Genomic DNA, 18,342 nt, shown 5'->3' on the forward strand with positions numbered 1-18,342 from the left:
TACACACAATCAAGCACAAACACACAAACGTTGCGAGGTTGATGTGTAGCTGTTGGACACACTACAAATGTAAGGCAGGCAGATGGATGGTGTGGAGTCAGTGGTGTGTGACCACTTGACCCCCCCCCCCACCTCTCTCTCGACCAGGACCCAGCTCCCCCCCCCCCCCCCACTAGTGCGAGTCTAGAGCCGGGTCAAGTGTTTAAACCACCAACTACAGTACACGCCCGTGTTATTTTGTTGATACTAATTTTTTTGTTTTAACTTTTCAGAAACATGCCACCGTACATTTGAAAAATCTGGCAGAAAGCGGAAGCTGGTTCAGTCAGCTCGACTTCCGGTTGTTGCTAACACAACAGTGGGGTGGACTGGGGGGGGGGTCCGTTTCCGCAGCCACTCAAGGATTGTGTGTATGCTATGTAATATGTTGAAGGTCACGTGACAAGATGAAGGTCACGTGACAAGATGAAGGTCACGTGACAAGATGAAGGTCACGTGACAAGATGAAGGTCACGTGACAAGATGAAGGTCACAGCCAATCATTGTACGGCAAGTGTCAGTGGCCTTCTAACCCTCCACTAAGCCTCTAACTAACCCTAATCATCGACAAAACATTTAAACTAACCCTAACCCTCCACTAATCTTAACTCTCCCCCCCCCCCCCACACCCACGTGACTGTACTACTCGTTTTTCTCCTCCCACGCGCAGATCGTGTCACACTAATCCCCACCCCTCGAACATTTGTTTATTTTCGTAATGGCTGACCTCGTTCTGGAATCGCTTAAGGTCATCGGATAACGTCTGCTGATAAGCTTTCGAGGCGAGTTATTTACGGCCCAGCGCGGCCAGTGGTCCAAGCTACATAGATAAAGCAGAGGCTCGTGGATCAGTCTGCCGCTACACGACTTAAGGGGCAAAAATTTTGGGCGGTAGTTTCACGTCACATGACATCACGTGACTAACTTCTGGCTATTTTTAGCTCGGGGCGCCTACTTATAAATCTTGTTTTAAAATTAATTTAATGTTTCTTATTAAACGTTAATTTAGAAAACTATAAGTTATAAATATAAATTAACAAAACCTACTTACAAAAAGTTAGAAAATTTGGCGGTTGTAAAAATGTGAGTTAAAAACAACATTGGATCTCCTTGGATTAAGATAATCCGAGCCTGTGTGTGTACAAGTGCTCTCAACACTCGAGAAATTCTTCCCTCGACAGGCTACGAGCGGATTTTGTTCCTATATCCTTACCAGTCTATCCTTACCAGTCTATCCTTACCAGTCTATCCCACTACGGCCCACACGGCACAGCACACGGCCATTTTATTCCGGAAGACACAGACACTCCAAACTGGCGTCGTAGTCTGCATTCCGCACTTGGTAAATAGAGTTAGGTCACCCGGAAGCCGGGATTAAGATTAAACGATATCGGATTAAGATTGAACGAGACTGGATTAAGATTAGACGAGATTGGGTTCAGAGTAAATGAGACGGCGTTTAGTCGGCGTTTGACGACCTCCGCAGTACCGGTACGATGACGTCACCAACGGATGTGACGTGCGGCTAATGATGAGTGGAGCGAGTAGATGATGTCACTGTAGCTGGCAGAGGATGTGGCACCCGGTGTCTGTCATACACCTGGTCACGCCTGGCCGAGCAGCGGGTTCCGTTTCAACGGTGGCATCCTTCAGGACAACCCCCCCCCCTCCTTTCAACATACACTGGTGTAGTCGTAACTGGAGCGTAAAGTAATTTTTTGTCACTGATTGTCACATCGGTTATAATTAGCTCTCATATATTCGAACCTCCCCCCCCCCCTCTCACAGAGCCAAGTGTACGGCGCAGATTTTCTCCTACTAAATCCGGTGTAGAGGGGGGGGGGTGTGAACGTTTCTGAGAGAACAAGACGGCATTACGGTAAAGGACCGTTAAATGCTAGTTATACATTTCTTAAATCACGATAAAATTCCTAACCAGTCGTCAACCTAATCACGTGACTTTGATCAGCTGACCAAACACAAGAATTTAACATTTTACTTCCGTTTTATCATTAACATTATATTTTAGATGCAAGTTTCGAAACTCATTTTAAAATCAATTTAATTAGATTCTATGCACAGATAATTTTTTGACTTCCTTCATTAATCACAGAATTAATTACCTTAATTAGCCTCACACACAAAACAAATTTATCCCCAAAAGTTCCAGAACAAAATCGGCCGGCACCGGAAAACAAACCTCGTTGTGGAGTAAACTTCCGGTCTAAGGGCGGACTAAAGATGGCTGATAACGTTGTGAGGGGGTGGGTGTGGTGACCCACATATCTCGCCCAACACTCCCTTTGTTTACATCTAACGGTCCCTAATTATTCACACAGGTGGGCATGGTCTTTGTCTACACGACGTTTAGAACTGTGAACATCTGGTACAACATTACCTTAACCCTAACCGTGGATTATGTTTTACCTTTTTAATGTATTCAAACATACAACCGGAGCACATAATCCAAAAAATATTGTACATAAAGAGGTATTTAACACTAACCCATTAACACTAACCCATTAACACTAACACTAACACATTAACACCAACACTAACCCATTAACACTAACCCATTAACACTAACACTAACACATTAACACCAACACTAACCCATTAAAACTAACACTAACACATTAACACTAACACTAACACATTAACACTAACCCATTAACACTAACACATTAACACCAACACTAACCCATTAAAACTAACACTAACACATTAACACTAACACTAACACTAACACATTAACATTAACACTAACACATTAACACTAACACTAACCCATTAACACTAACACTGTGCACAAATCAGAGTTCGGTTATAACCTGTGGCCTAGCCCAATTTTCAATAAATGAATACATAATTTATCAACAATGAATAGGCCTAGGTGATTTATCAGAAATGAATAGGCTACCTAATATATTAATATTACATAAATAATTAATCAATAAGGAATACATATGCTTTAAAAAAATGGTTACGTAATGTATTCATAATGAATGTATAATTTATAAATAATGAATATATAATTTATAAATAATGAATATAAGCCAATAATTTATAAATAAACAATGTATAAAATGGCCTTGTAATGACAAACCTTGCCGCCACTTGACCTAACCCTAATCCCCTGTCACCCCATACGGTAATGTACGTCTAATCCAACTGTTCCAACAACCCAATAAATTATCGGCGCACACAGTTTTTATGTCGGGGTACGATTTAAATAAAACACACACAAATAAAACATTTACCGATAAAAAAACAAAACATCACCACTTTTTTGTCGATAATTTACACACGTTTACGGCCTAATAAATAACTGGAGGACAGTGGAGTTTGTGTTGTTTCCTTAGCAGCCAAAACCCTTCTCACACTCAACATTCACCCCCACCCCTCAAGCCCACACCCCCACCCCGCCCGTAGAGGACAGAAAACCAGAGCGTCGCCGCGTTACGCAGGAAACCCCCAACAGGTCTGGGCCACACGGGGCGGATGTTCACGAGAGGGATACGCTAGCAGACGCCAGCAGTGCTACCATCAAGACGCCATTGTTCAACTCTGACGACCTAAGTCCGAGACTTATCCAAACTATTTGCCCTCGACCGACGGCTCAATTCACTCGGCCGAGGAAAAACTACTCGGGATTAGCGCTGAGGCCATTACAGCACGTTTTTTTGACGCCATTCTCCCCCGTTGCTAGAATCGAGGATTTGCGTTGTCAGGGGCGGTAACTGTGGTGAAACCGTGGGGCGGATTTAATTCAAGAGTCGCGGCCCTTTGAGGCGTGCCTATTGGAGGTATTAGGGCGACAAACACAGACACTACAATTATTTTAAACCAATACGCTTCGGCTCTCAGCACTAATGCATACCAGGATTCCATAGTTTAATAACACATAACATTTGGCATACAGATAAGAAGGGGTTTTATAACAACAGCGGTAGTCAAGGCGACTGAAAGATAAGGGAAAATATATTTAGACTATTTAAAAAAAATTCTTTTTCTCTTTTCCAAGAATGATTTTTTTTTTATTTTTTTTTTTTTGCGACGAAGAGTCTGAGTCTTAACGTTAAATAGATAATGCTAACGGATGACTATCATGAGCACCAATTTTATGGGCACTTGTTCGCGCAAAATTAAAAGCGTGTCACGCGTTTGACAGGTGTGCACGATACGTCTGCTATAAAGGAGGTAAGGTCTGGTTACGTCATTGGTCACCTGATCAGTAAATGACCAGCATGGTAGGGTGAAGCTGGCCAAAATCGCCCACGTGTAACGCTGCACTGGTAGCATTATCAATGCTACACTGGTAGCATTATCAATGCTACACTGGTAGCATTATCAATGCTACACTGGTAGCATTATCAACGCTACACTGGTAGCATTATCAATGCTACACTGGTAACATTATCAATGCTACACTCCTAGCATTGTCCGCACGTCAAAACGTGAGTATCTGTTACTACTTCAGTCACGACCTCATCACGGAGCCGTAAGTTTCTACAGCTGCGCATCTCTACCACAGCTTCCACGCTGCAAGCTGTGTTGCGCTCAAGTCAAGGTCGGATATGACGTCATCTTGAAGCTGTGCTTTACTGCTGCTCATCCCACAGCTCCAACACCGGAAGCCGTAACAGCTCCTACGCTGTTACACCACGGAAGCTGTGCTATTGTAATCCATACTGCCGAGCCCCACATCTCAAACAACGGAAGCCGTGAAGCGATATCACACCGGAAGCTGTAGCCGCGCCAACACCGGAAGCCGTAATGTGTACAGCAGAATATCTGCCAGATGTAAGGTGGCTGCTTACACGCAGGGGCCACGTAAGCAGATGTAAGCAGATACCTCAGCCAGTGTAAGCCCTCTTTATACCACAGCCCGTGTAAGCCCTCTTTATTAACCGGTTATCGATTGAAAGTCGTGTTCTATTTTAAGCCCGCGACCTCTAAGCCACGTGTGACAATTGTGACGTCACTCTACACACACGAAGTGGGTCAGGTGGTGTAGCGTATTAGTCCCAATATTTGCGGAGATTTACGGTAAACAATGTCATATTTAGTTTTGATGTCAAAGGTTGTGCTATGACGTCAGAAAAAAGAAGAGCTGATTTAAGGAAAAAGTGGAATTAGAGTGGGGGTGGGGGAGGGGTGGGGGGGAGAACAAACAGTTGGGGTTAGGTAGGTAAACAGGTAGAGTGCAGCGTCAGGTGGTATAGTGGGGGACAGACAGACAGACAAACAGACTGACAGATGTGAAGAATGTGTTATTCAGATTTAGAAGAAAAAATCTACTTGTGTAGTGGAGAGACCAGATTAGTGGTGTACTGGGTTACCCCACTTTACCTGGGTGACATTACACAATAGTCGTGTAGAGACATATCAGCTACACAATAGTCGTGTAGAGACATATCAGCTACACAATAGTCGTGTAGAGAAATAGCAGCTACACAATAGTCGTGTGGAGAAATATCAGCTACACAATAGTCGTGTAGAGAAATACCAGCTACACAATAGTCGTGTAGAGAAATACCAGCTACACAATAGTCGTGTAGAGACATACCAGCTACACAATAGTCGTGTGGAGACATAGCTACACAATAGTCGTGTAGAGACATACCAGCTACACAATAGTCGTGTAGAGACATACCAGCTACACAATAGCAGCTGTGTCATGTAGCTACCAGCTACATTATAGACTGAAGAAGATGTCAAGTAGCATAAAGCCAGCTATACATTGCAGTCCTTTCTATCTTACATAATAGTAACATATATCTATCAAACATGGCGAATAAAATATGAAAAGATTTCAACGGGAAAATGTCAAGTGTGACATAGAGACAGGTACACATGTGACAAACGTGTACAATAAAACAATGTTCGATGATTTTATAACAATTGTGAGACCTACACAAAAACAGAAAGCTAGTTTTTAACAAAAAATATTAGAGATTTTAATAACTGAATTGTTTTCAACAGTGAAATATGTCCATGCCATAGATATAAACAGAGAGTAAAACAAATGAAATAGGAGTTTTGTTTTACAGTATTCTACAAAAGAAAAGTTGCATTCGACTCAGATTTAAACATCAGAAAATAGAGCTAGTGTTAGAAGTAGGTTTATAATTAGACACAAAAAGAAGTTTTTAGCGACAGAAACCAAAATTGTTGGTGCTGATGGTTTAAGTGGTTACAGTCAATGTTGGGTCTATGGCAGATAGCGCAGGCTATATACACGCTACACACAGACTACACACAAGACAGACTGAACATATGCTACACACAAAACGTGTAATCAACAACAAAACAGGCAAATGTTTAAAAAACTTACCGAAACAGTGACTGTAGGGAATCAGCGTCAAGAAAGTCGTGATCCCTCTCGACCACACGAAGGTCCACGGGAAACTGACCATCTGCAAACAGATGACCGGAGGTAGAAAAACATTTTTTTAAAAATTTCCTAAACACCAAAAAAATATTTGCAATAGAAAATTTCCTAAGATAAATTACCTCATCGTTAGCAACTGCTCACTGGCTTATTTAAAAAAAAAAAAAAAAAACCCTCAAAATCAGAAACTAGATCCTAAACTAAATCCTAACTAGATCCTACACTAAATCCTAAACTGGACCTTTAACGACTCACGGATTACTCGAAATGAAACTAAGACCCTCGCACCGTTTCGGGATTTCCCGATCGGTGCGTCACCAATTCCCTTTTGTTCTACGGGATTTTCCTCTGGCGCAAACTAAGTTTTATTGTTCCAACCCGATGTGTCATTGGTAGATCAATGATTAATTTTTTTTCCTTCTATAGACAAAGTCCACGGTGGTGTGGCAGATGGGGTGGGTGGGGATGGGATGGGGGTGGGGATGGGGGTGGCGCCATCACGTGAATGGACGCGCGTGCATGCACTCGGCCGATCTAACGGTACCTGAGATTGTGGCAATCGATGGCCCATTGTGCCGGGGCTGGAGGGGTTTGTTTTAGATCGCGGCCTCGGTCTGATGGTAAACGGTGTGTGTGTGGGGGGGGGGGGGGTCGATACGGTGACTCCGTCCATCACGACAGGCAATGCCTAGAACGTAGAAGCTTACAAAGACTTGCATGACTCACGTGGGCTGATCTAATGCATGTTTTACTTTAATGATTGCCGCAGTCAACGTTGATTCTTGATTAGTTCATCGATTTTCTACCCTCAATGCTGCAGCCTCCCACCCCTCCCCCCACCCCACACTGAAGCATGCGGGGGTCATTACTCTATGTGGCAACAGTTGATGCGAAACAAAGACTTGACGAAAGCGTTGACAAACAAAGCCAGCCTCGATATGAAACATACAGAATATAAAGAAACTGTATTTTATTTATTTAACCAGAGTGGGTTAACTAGAGAAAGGCGCGAGCTAGTTTTGTTTTTCACCGAGCCGGGTGTAGAGGGTTAAAACAAAAACTTCCGCGAAAGATGAAACAACCCCAGGCTCTATATTGTGAGCAAGTTTACCATCTTAAGATCGCATTTTGTTCGTTAGATCTGTGTTTGTTCCTCTTTTGTATTTCGTTTAATGTCTTTGTTTTGTCACACATTCGAAGAATGACCTGCTGTACACAAGACTTTGTTTACATCTACTGCATTGTGTACATAGGTGTACCAACACTTGCTAAAGCTAATCTGGGATGTTTTTTGTTGTAGTGTTGCAAGCCACAGAGGGTGATGGACGCAGGATCAACGGACGCCAGATGATACTGATAGGTGCCGGACGCCGAGTGGGTGGTAGTGCCGGAAGCCGGATAGATTATTCCGGACCCAAGATGTATTTCACGGGTGCCGTGATAGGATGAAAGAAAACTACCGCCTGGCATAATGTCAACAGGACGGCAATTGGCCGAAGTTTTAATCAATGCAGGGGCAAGTGGGGTCAGGGTCAGTTGTTGACCTCTGATGGGACGGGGACGCCGTTATGTGCCAGGATAGGGCAGTGGGTCAACTGTAGGACCCCCGGGATGGGACACAAGAGCGAGTAGGGTCGGTCAATTGACCGCAAGATGTTTAACGTCTAACTAATTGACCACAAGGTATTTGAGTAATTAAGTCAATTAAGTTTGACTAACATTATTTGTATCAAGAAAAGCTAAAAATAAATATATTTTCTACCTACAAAGCAGTATGCACACACACAAAGCTTTACACATCACGTAACTCAGTACCTCCGCTCAGTAGCTAATGTAGTACTCACACGTGACCACCCACACACCAAGTAATCAGACAGTACTCACCTTCGTACATCTGAGAGTACTGAGGAAACCCTGCCGCCCTCAGCCATTTTAGCGCCTCTAAAACCTCGAGCTCTGAAAAAAACAAAAATACATACTTTATAATAAAGTTGTTTATAGGTAACAACCAACTAAATGTGTACACCACAGTGTGTACACTAGAGTGTGTACACTGCCACACAACGCACCTAACGTCGTACTCGACCATGTACACAAACAAGAGTGCCGCCATCTTGCCATGGCCAACCATCGCTAGTCCGCCTGTAGGCACAACCCAACCATCGCTAGTCACCCATGTAGAAAAAATCAATTCAACCAGCGCGTATCAAATCAACCACTCAAGGGATACAACTCCCATCGGTATACAGAGTTGCCATCTTGCCATCGAGCTGTACGCGTAACGGCTGTTTGCGCGTGTAGGAGTGAGGACACGAATCTAGGTCACGTCTGCTGGATTTCAATATTTCGATCAATCATAAGCGGATGGTGGCAATATCGAATTATTAGATGTGTTAATCCTAGCCTCGGCGTGTTTGGATGTGTAGTAAATAAACGCTATTTATAGCATTTACTCTGACGTCATTATCCTTGAAGTGTTTTATGACGTATTTGACACGTCACAGCTCCGACACGTTAGAGGGTGCGTGTCTTTAATAAAGCAACCGGTGAATTCTTCTTGTAGAAACGACAAACTTTAAAACGACACACAGCACCAGAAGAAACGAGTATAAAACCGTTGCCTAAAACAGTAAACAATGAAAGACAACAATTAGCAATCAATGTTGTCCGGGTTGTCACAAACACATAGCCGCGGCAGGCCCTAGCGCGCACATAATCAATGTCTACACAAAAGCTTCTCGGCTCGTAAATAAATAATTCAACGTTTAGCGCTGCGGCAACAGCAAGGGGAGATCAATAAGGATGGAATTAAAGGGACGTTACTACAGCTTTGTAAACAAAACATTGCGTAAAAAAGATTTGGATGCACATATTTTATCGACATATTGTGAAATATCAGATACATACAAGTTTTAAAGATTATTTTATGTATGAATATTCATTTTTATAGCGACGAGCATTATTGCAAGGAAAATTTCGTTTCATTAACGTTAGATTTTTTATAACTGACGATCAAATGCCCACATGAGAAAATACTCTGACAGTTTTATTCAGTCGAATGTTGGTGGTCATTGAACGGATGAGAGAGAAGACCACTACAACAAATATTGTCTTGTTCATGTGAATGGGAGTCTAGGTGGTTAGACAAGAAGTGGTCTGTGGGTTGGTGTGGTCAGTTGTAGGGGTTGGTGTGGTGAGCTCTGGGGGTTGGTGTATTATGTCTGGGTAGTTAGGTGAGGTCAGTTCTGTGTAATTAAGTGTGGTCAGTTTAGTGTGGGTTGGTGTAGTCACTATAGTGTAGGTTGGTGTATTCTGTCCTGGGACATTTGGTGTGGTCAGTTCTGGGTAGGTTGGTGTGGTCAGTTCTGGGTAGGTTGGTGTGGTCAGTTCTGGGTAGGTTGGTGTGGTCAGTTTTGGGTAGGTTGGTGTGGTCAGTTTTGGGTAGGTTGGTGTGGTCAGTTGTGGGTAGGTTGGTGTGGTCAGTTCTGGGTAGGTTGGTGTGGTCAGTTTTGGGTAGGTTGGTGTGGTCAGGTAATGCATGAATCGTTAACGCTGGTCAAAGTTTGTGTATATATCGCGACACAACCTCCGGTTAGCTGGACGTTGACGTGACCACAGGAGCTGATTAAAACAGACGGACTCTACTACAACTGCCCAGAAACAGTCGGGTCTGAAAATAAACTGTTGGAAAAGTATTTTATTCCGTCGTGGCTGACATTTGCAATGATGCGCCCCAATCGATCACGTGACAATTGCCAGACCCACGAACCCACTCAGCCGTGACGCCATTGTCCGAGCCGATCACTCACCCGTGACGTGCAAGATGTCGCCGACGTCGTGCTAAATATTCCAGCACGAGGGTGAGTCACGGCCCTCGCTATACAGCTCACTCGGTGGGGGTGGGGGGGGGGGGTCGAGCAGGTTGGTACAGTCAGTTGGGGGGGGGGAGCAGGTTGGTACACTCGGTGGGGGGTTGGGGTGGGGGTCGAGCAGGTAGGTACAGTCAGTTGAGGTACATTATGATGGGGTAGGTCATGGGGTACACCAGGATGGTGATACAACTATCACGTGATCAGTGTTTAGCCATTAGTTATGCAGATGTCAGTTGGCCACCAAACGTACAGCCCAAACCAGAAAGTCCCCGGATGTTGGTTGTGTTTTTAGTTCAAACTTCTTCAATAACAGTCTCCAACTTTTCTTGATGTGTCTTAATGTTGATGCACATGTCAAAATGGCATTAGAAACAGGTGTAATGATTGCCCTAAAACAGGTGTAATGATGGTTCTAAAACAGGTGTAATGATGGCCCTAAAACAGATGTAATGATGGCCCTAAAACAGGTGTAATGATGGTTCTAAAACAGGTGTAATGATGGTTCTAAAACAGATGTAATGATGGCCTAAAACGGATGTCCTGATGGCCCTGGAGCCACCTGTTACCAAGTGGGCCATTGAAGCGTAAGATCTAGAGAACTGAATCGTACGTGGGGGAGCTAATATCAAATATTGTATTACAATGTGGGGGAGCTAATATCAAATATTGTATTACAATGTGGGGGAGCTAGTGTCGAATATTGTATTACAATGTGGGGGAGCTAGTGTCGAATATTGTATTACAACCAAGGACAGCCATCTGTATGTAGTAAAATGTTTTGTTAACATTTTGTTAGTATTATAAAACATTGTTATAACACTGACAAAAACATCATCGTTGTTATGCTAGTTAACTCTAATCAACACATTGACAGCACGTCCAACTAAGTTCTGGTAAAACTTTAAAAAATTCAACTCCGTTCAAACCGCTAATTTAATACGCTATTTGTCAAACAAATTATTAGTTACTCTGAGTAGAGACCGAGACACTGTCTCGACATGTCAAGTAATATATCCATCTGTCTTAAATCAAGTCTGATTACGTGATACCAAATAAATAGTTACATATAACAAGCAAGTAAAGATAGATGTCTTCTGACAAGGTTCTAGTGGCCTACACAATGTGAATCTCGTGGACCTGACGATTCATTTGAGACCAACTCACTGGGGTATTTCGTCAGGGTAGTTTTCTCATCTAGATCTATGTTGGGCAGTCAACTAATTAGTGCTACATCCTTCCGGTTTAAAACAATTAGCACAGTTCATTAAGACCAGGAGGTCTGGGAAAAGTAATGTTTCTTGAAGAATATCTCAGTTCTAATGTGTGACATTCTAGAAACTACCTAAAACTAAATATTATTAGTGAACTTCACAAAGCAACAAATTCTTAAACAAACAAAAATACGTATTTTTTAGAGCCAAGTACGGTTCCGAAGGCGTACGGCTCCGACCGATGTTTTACAAAGATGACAAGTATCGCGCCGCGTATGTTTTGAACGGTTGAGTGATTCATATCAACCTGTAAGACCTGGGTTCGAATCCCACCAACGCCTACATGTGTCAGCCTATTGGGAAGGACCAAACAATTTTTAAGACGTCCTGAGTTTTACTCACCTAGGATAATAGCTTGCACACGACCCATGGGCGTCATCACGGAGAGGAAAATAACATAACGTTTCACTTCCACAAATATAACATTTCTGGCCCAGATATATAATACAATGACACGTCAAGGATTATAACACAACAGTTCACTTCCACAAAAGTAGCATTTCAGGTCGATAAATAAAAGATAATGCTCCAAGTCCAGAAATATAACGTAACGCTTGACGTCCAGTATTAAACTGACGATCTATCGAGGTAATTTATCTGTCCATATCGTTTGTAATCCATTACTAGGGGGTGTGTTCGTGTAACATATCCATCATGGCGCACACTAGGTCAAGGATATTTACTGTATAACAGTAGTCGCACGTGCGACCCTCGAACAGAACACACACAGTTGGTGAGTGCACCTGTTGCTGCTGTCTTCATAACACGTCAACAGGCTGGTGCTATCCTGAGTCATGGATGACTGGATCAGATGGATGACTGGACTAGATGGGTGACTGGGTGACTGGACTAGATGGGTGATGACGTCACTTGGGTCAGATGACCTCAGTGGTGAGATAACGCTAGTGCTGAGCTTAACTCGGGGGTGAGCTACCCTCAGTATTAAGCTCGGTGGTGAGCTACCCTCAGTATTAAGCTCGGCGGTGAGCTACCCTCAGCATTAAGCTCGGTGGTGATCTAACCACACAAGTGCTCGTGAAACCACAAGCCCGCAGTAAATGCCAGTCGTCCCAGGGCTGTATGTTGGGTAGTGCATGGGTCAGGACAATTTAGCCTCCCTGCTCATTATGGTGGATCATTAGCGAGACAGTCATTAGCCAATATTATGTGTGGGTATGTTTAAATCTGCACTCGGCGATATTTCCACTCGCACCAAACCACCACACAGAAAACCACAGCAGCTTGTGGGGAAAATTACCGACCGCAAAAATTCAGCCGGTGTCCTTGAACTTTGTGGAATAAAGTAAAATGTACTACCTTGTAAATAACAAAAGGAAACGAAACAAAGCCTAAGACAAGAGCCGGAAATTGACTTTTGGAGCGTCTTGAACTTCCGGTGAAAGTATGCTACAGGAAGTGACGTCAGAGAGTAGGGTAAGTACAAATGTTTTGATTCGTACCGGCAATACGGTTGGTGTTTTGGTGTCCTAATAAAAGCTGAGGTATGCAGACAAGCAAATACACACAGCAGACAAAGTAGAAAGAGACAGCAGACAAAGTAGAAAGAGACAGCAGACAAAGTAGTAAGAGACAGCAAACAAACGTAGAGATACGCTAACGTAAAAGATGGTTAAGAAAATCTTAAAGTACATCCTAGCATGGACCCAAAAATGACTTTAAAAATTGAGATCTAGATTTAGGGTTTAGCGTTTGTGTGTGTGGGTGCGTGAGTGTGGGATGAGGGTGGGGTTAACCCTCAACCACCGCCAACAAACGTGCCCCCCCCCCCCCCCATCTACGGTCCAATAAACACAGCGCCGCGGCTAAAAAGAAAATATTTCACGGCTGGCTACCGCCCTTTACTAAACCCAATTATTGTCAACAAAGAAAATCAAGTGTGTTTTTAAAAACTTGGATCAGAAAGATACGAATCTAGATAAAAACCCAAAACGACGTTCAATGGACCGCCAAGAGTCCATAAAGATTGAAGAGAGTACAGCGTTAATCTCGCGTTATCTCGTGCCCGGCGGCCATCTTGTTACCGTCGACAGCTGCACGCGGCTGGAGAGGTTTCGGCGGGAAAATTAAACACTGGCAGACGATGAAAGTTGAGAGGGGAACACGTTAAGTAAATAAACGTGAAAGGTTAGATCACTAACTAATAGAAAGTACAACACAATCTGACCGTTGGTTTTCTAATTAAATCGTTAGCCGGAGGCTTTCCAGGGTGTTCGCGTGTTGTTTTTATCTTTTAACTTCCTTTTGGAGGGTTTGACAAATCTCGAGTGCCGAGTGGAGTAGATCTTTAACAGGGCCAGCCTAGGGGGTTGTGGGGCTCGGTTGGTTGGGGTAGTTTCGTAGTGGGTTGGGGGAGGTTGTTTAGTGGGGTGGTTGTTTCGTGGGTTGGGGCAGGTTGTTTAGTGGGTTGGTTGCTCCGTGGGTTGGCTGTAGGTTATTTAGAAGGTTGGAGGTAGGTTGTTTAGGTTTGGAGTAGGTTGTTCAGTGGGTTGGGTTTCATGTCTAAGTGTATGGAGGAGGGGCGGATTGGGGAGTCTTAGCAGTTTTTTTCTCAGGTACACCAAGAAAGTGAGTATCTCTATACTAGCCACCTTTCCTAGCCACCGCTCTAGTCACCACCCCAAGGTTTAGCCACCCCTGGACACCCATGTAGCACATATCAAACGGTGTTCACGTTAGTGACACCATTACCTCCTTCCCACACCCACCAAGAAAACAGTTTTTTTTATCCTCCATTGTGAAATGTTTGTTTGGTTTTTTTTTTGGGGTGGTGGTGACGTCATGATTGGATAAGACCAGACGAGTGGATTAACGCTAACACTCGAGTCAAGTGGCGAGGGATTAAATAGACGTGACACAGAGAGAACAGCCCTCCCATCTACAGCCTCATACGTTGTACGACGTCAGCTTTAGATAATGGGGGGGGGGGTGGTCGTTAGCATATCTAGATGGACATAGCCGGACACATAGTTAAACAGAGAGAGAATTAAACACGGAGAGAGTTAAACACGGACACAGGGTTAAACAAAACAGGAAGTTAAACACCAACAAAACAGCGGCACATCTTACAGCGTCAAACACAGCTAGCAGATCCAGCCAATACAGTAGCCATAGCCTGGGTTCCTACTTTTAATGGCCACTGGTTCATGCATCCCCCCCCCCCGCGTCCCCGTCCCCTACACCACGGCCATTGTTCAGGATGTCCCAGCTCCGACCATAAAAACTCCAGGGGTGGAGGGGGTGGTCAAGCCGTCCAGTCAAGCCGTCCAGTCAGGCCGTCCAGTCAAGCCGTCCAGTCAAGCCGTCCAGTGTTTCTTGCCGCCACGTGTCAATATGCCGTGCCTGACCCCCGGGCTTCTCACGTGCAGGGGTCACGGGCCGTTAATAGCCTGTCTATTCACGCGCAGGGCGGCATGAGCCCCCCCCCCTCCTCACAATGACCCCGGCACCTGGTCACGTGACCCAGAGCTCGGTAAACAAGGCAAGTGTGAGCCAGATGTGCGAGCCTTACTCACTGTCACGTGTCTCCCGCAGTATTACGTCACCTGATACCCACTTCCTGTCTAGTCAACAAAACTTCAGTGGTGAGTGATGTATTTGGGTGGTGAGTGATGTATTAAAGTGGTGAGTGATGTATTATGTTGGTGAGTGATGTATTAGGGTGGTGAGTGATGTATTAAATAAGCTGTTAAGTTATGTACTATAATGTTGAGTGACGTATTATAGTAGTGAGTGATGTATTAGGCAGTAACACACGTAGGTTATGTATTAAAAGACTCGTGTACTGAAATGAATGCCCGCCACAACTGAAATCAGCATTGTTTCATGTTGTATTTGTCTCCCCCCCCCTCCCCATATTGTTGCCCTTGATTACAAGCTAGTGGTCTCACGGTGCCCCCCCCCCCCCCATGGTAGGGATCCGCTGACCAGTGGTATCAATATAAAAAAATAGAATTGATATCGCAAATACACACTAGACCAGAACCCGTCCCCAGCTTGAAAAAACCTGGTGGTGACACGGTTAAACCTGGACAGATGGACAGATGGACATTGTACTAGCCGACGGGCAATCCCAGCACCGTTTGATGCTGTGGCGGCAAATAGCACACGACTGCAGCAAATAGCACACGACTGCTTTAGCTGACATTTTTTTCTTAAGTCCATATAAGGTCGTTTTTTTTAATCTCTAATCCGCCAGTGTAAAAGATTTGACTTTCCCCTGTGACTTTTCCCCCCGTGACTTTTATTTTCCCGCGCCCAGACAACCAGGAGCTTGCCTCAGCCATGTGTTCATTTAACTGTCAGATCCTCACAGCCCGTGGTGTAGTAATTACGTCCACTGCTCATTACATCCACCCCAACCTACCCCACCCTCACACACACACACACACAATGCTCTAGGCAAATAACGGTACCAGCAACCATGTGGTTAAATGTCAGCCGCCCCTCCCCTCCCCAGTTCACAAGATAAACTAAATACCACAACGACTAAAGGGGAGGAAAGGGACGTAAGTCAAAGAGACACAACTCTTACACAACTTTAAAATACTGTCAGAGCTTCCCGTGTAGTGTGGTAACAGATGTGGCAGTCATGACGTCACCCGAATCTAGACCCCACAACAAACCGTGACGTCATCGAACTGTGTGTACGGCATTTATTCAATCAAGCCAAGGGAAGTCACAAGCAGGGGGAAATACTAGGGAGGCTAGAACCAGATGATCACGACACAACTCACGGTGAAGCCATGCAAGGGGCGACAACTTTATGTGTCAGGTTTAAACCAACCCCACGGATTACAGAACTTGAATTTTGCACATGAATCTGCAGGCCTGCTTCTATCGCATCCAAAATCTATTTATAGGCCTTAAGCAAATAGATGTATGCATACATTAGAGCAATTAGCAAACAACCGGTGGTAATTTTAAGCCAAGTATTTGTTTTAAGAACAGAAGTGGAATACTTAAAAAACGCAGGAATGCGATTTTTTTCGTCCAATCTTATATATCGTTAATTGGTGTATAATTACTTATTTTAACCTACGGCTACTTAATCCGCCAAAGAGAAATATAATGTCACAGTTTGTCAAAAAACACAATCACAAATGTTAACATATTGAATCCTCGAAAAAGATCAAATTCACAGGAGACGTAAGAATCCTCGGAAAAGATCAAATTCACACGAAACATAAGAATCCTCGGAAAAGATCAAATTCACACGAGACGTAAGAATCCTCGGAAAAGATCAAATTCACACGAGACGTCAGAACTGGTTCGTCAGCACTAGACGAGAAGCTCTGTACACAAACATGTGGCCGAGACTGAGCTGAAAATAGACTGGACGGAGACGAGCTTGCCTCGAGGGCTCGAACTTCCGCGGTGTGATCGCCACTTGGGCCGTTTGTTTTACACGTCCCGCGTCATCGCTGGATTAGTGAGTAGAAAGGTAACACACTCTAGTGTGCCGGCTAGAAAGGTAACACACTCTAGAGTGCCGGCTAGAAAGGCGATACACTCCAGTGTGCCGGCTAGAAAGGTGACACACTCCAGTGTGCCGGCTAGAAAGGTGACACACTCCAGTGTGCCGGCTAGAAAGGTGACACATTCCAGTGTGCCGGCTAGAAAGGTGATACACTCCAGTGTGCCGGCTAGAAAGGTGACACACTCCAGTGTACCGGCTAGAAAGGTGACACATTCCAGTGTGCCGGCTAGAAAGGTGACACTGAAACAGTAGGGGGGTATGCAGCAGGTGACACCTAATTTAAATTTAACGTCAACTTTTTATCCACTTTAAAATAATGCAACTATTGGGGTCGGGGGGCTGACGCCCTTAGTTACCGCACCAGGTGACACCCGTCCTGGTGACGCCACTGATGAAACGTGTGCCCGCTGCATACATTAACATATCTGAGACGTGTTGACTTAGTTGAAAACTGCAGCGTTTGTGTTTATTTATACACGAACGTAGATAATGAGAGAATGTGCTACGTTTATGTTTAAAGCTATCGCGTAGCAAACTCAATCCTAACCCTAATCTACACTCACCCCCAACATACTTGCTTATTTATTTATAAAAAATTTTTTTTTTGGGGGGGGGGGGGGGATATGAAAAAAATGATCATCTGATACCTTTAAAAGATGAGTAGTGAATACTGCGAGGTTTTTATTTATTTAAGGGAGATCATTCACGTCCGCCGCATGGAGTTGTCTCTCTTGTACCGCCTCAATGCTGGCGAGACGACGGCGTACAAAAAACAGGGGCAGACAATTTACATGCAAGGTTAGGGGTCAGACTCGTTTATTATCACGGCAACCTCCATTCCTGGCACCGAGTGGAATTAATCTTCGAGGTCACCCGCCATCTGCCCCCCCCCCCTCCCTGCCCCTTGCATGTTTAAATCTTATTACAGCACAAGGCGCCTTGACTAGTAAACAAGTCGTTCAAGGGCGGATCACTCTCGTCCAACAAGATTCGCGTCCCCTGAGTCAACTCGTCAGCACGTTCAGCCGAGGGGGGGGGGGGGGGGGGGGGTGAGAGAGATGGAGGACCAAGTACTCAAAAGTTACCGGTTGTTTTTTAAGTTGGGGGGAGGTGGGGGGGGGTGGCGAATGGAGGACCAAGTACTCAAAAGTTAACGGGTTTTTTTTTTTAGTTCAGGGATGATCTTTGAGGGGGGGGGGGGGGGGAGCAGACGTCAGCACTCGTCACATTAAGTCAATAGGCGTGAACTTGAACCACGTGACCAACTAC

At 44.4% G+C, this 18,342-nt stretch overlaps 1 protein-coding gene across 1 annotated transcript in view; it reads right to left on the bottom strand.

The window, feature by feature from the left end:
• Positions 1-18,342, bottom strand: part of LOC131935064 (uncharacterized) — a 122,561-nt gene that overhangs the window by 20,026 nt on the left and 84,193 nt on the right. The window contains exons 6-7 of the mRNA XM_059291350.1: positions 8,318-8,389; positions 6,377-6,458 (exon numbers count right to left, since the gene is read on the bottom strand). Coding sequence (XP_059147333.1) covers positions 6,377-6,458; positions 8,318-8,389 — 154 coding nt within the window. The remainder of the gene's footprint in view (positions 1-6,376; positions 6,459-8,317; positions 8,390-18,342) is intronic.

The sequence above is a fragment of the Physella acuta genome, unplaced genomic scaffold, assembly GCF_028476545.2.
Source record: "Physella acuta isolate Inbredline_101_S28 unplaced genomic scaffold, ASM2847654v3 ptg000131l, whole genome shotgun sequence".
Classification (NCBI taxonomy): Eukaryota; Metazoa; Mollusca; class Gastropoda; family Physidae; genus Physella; species Physella acuta.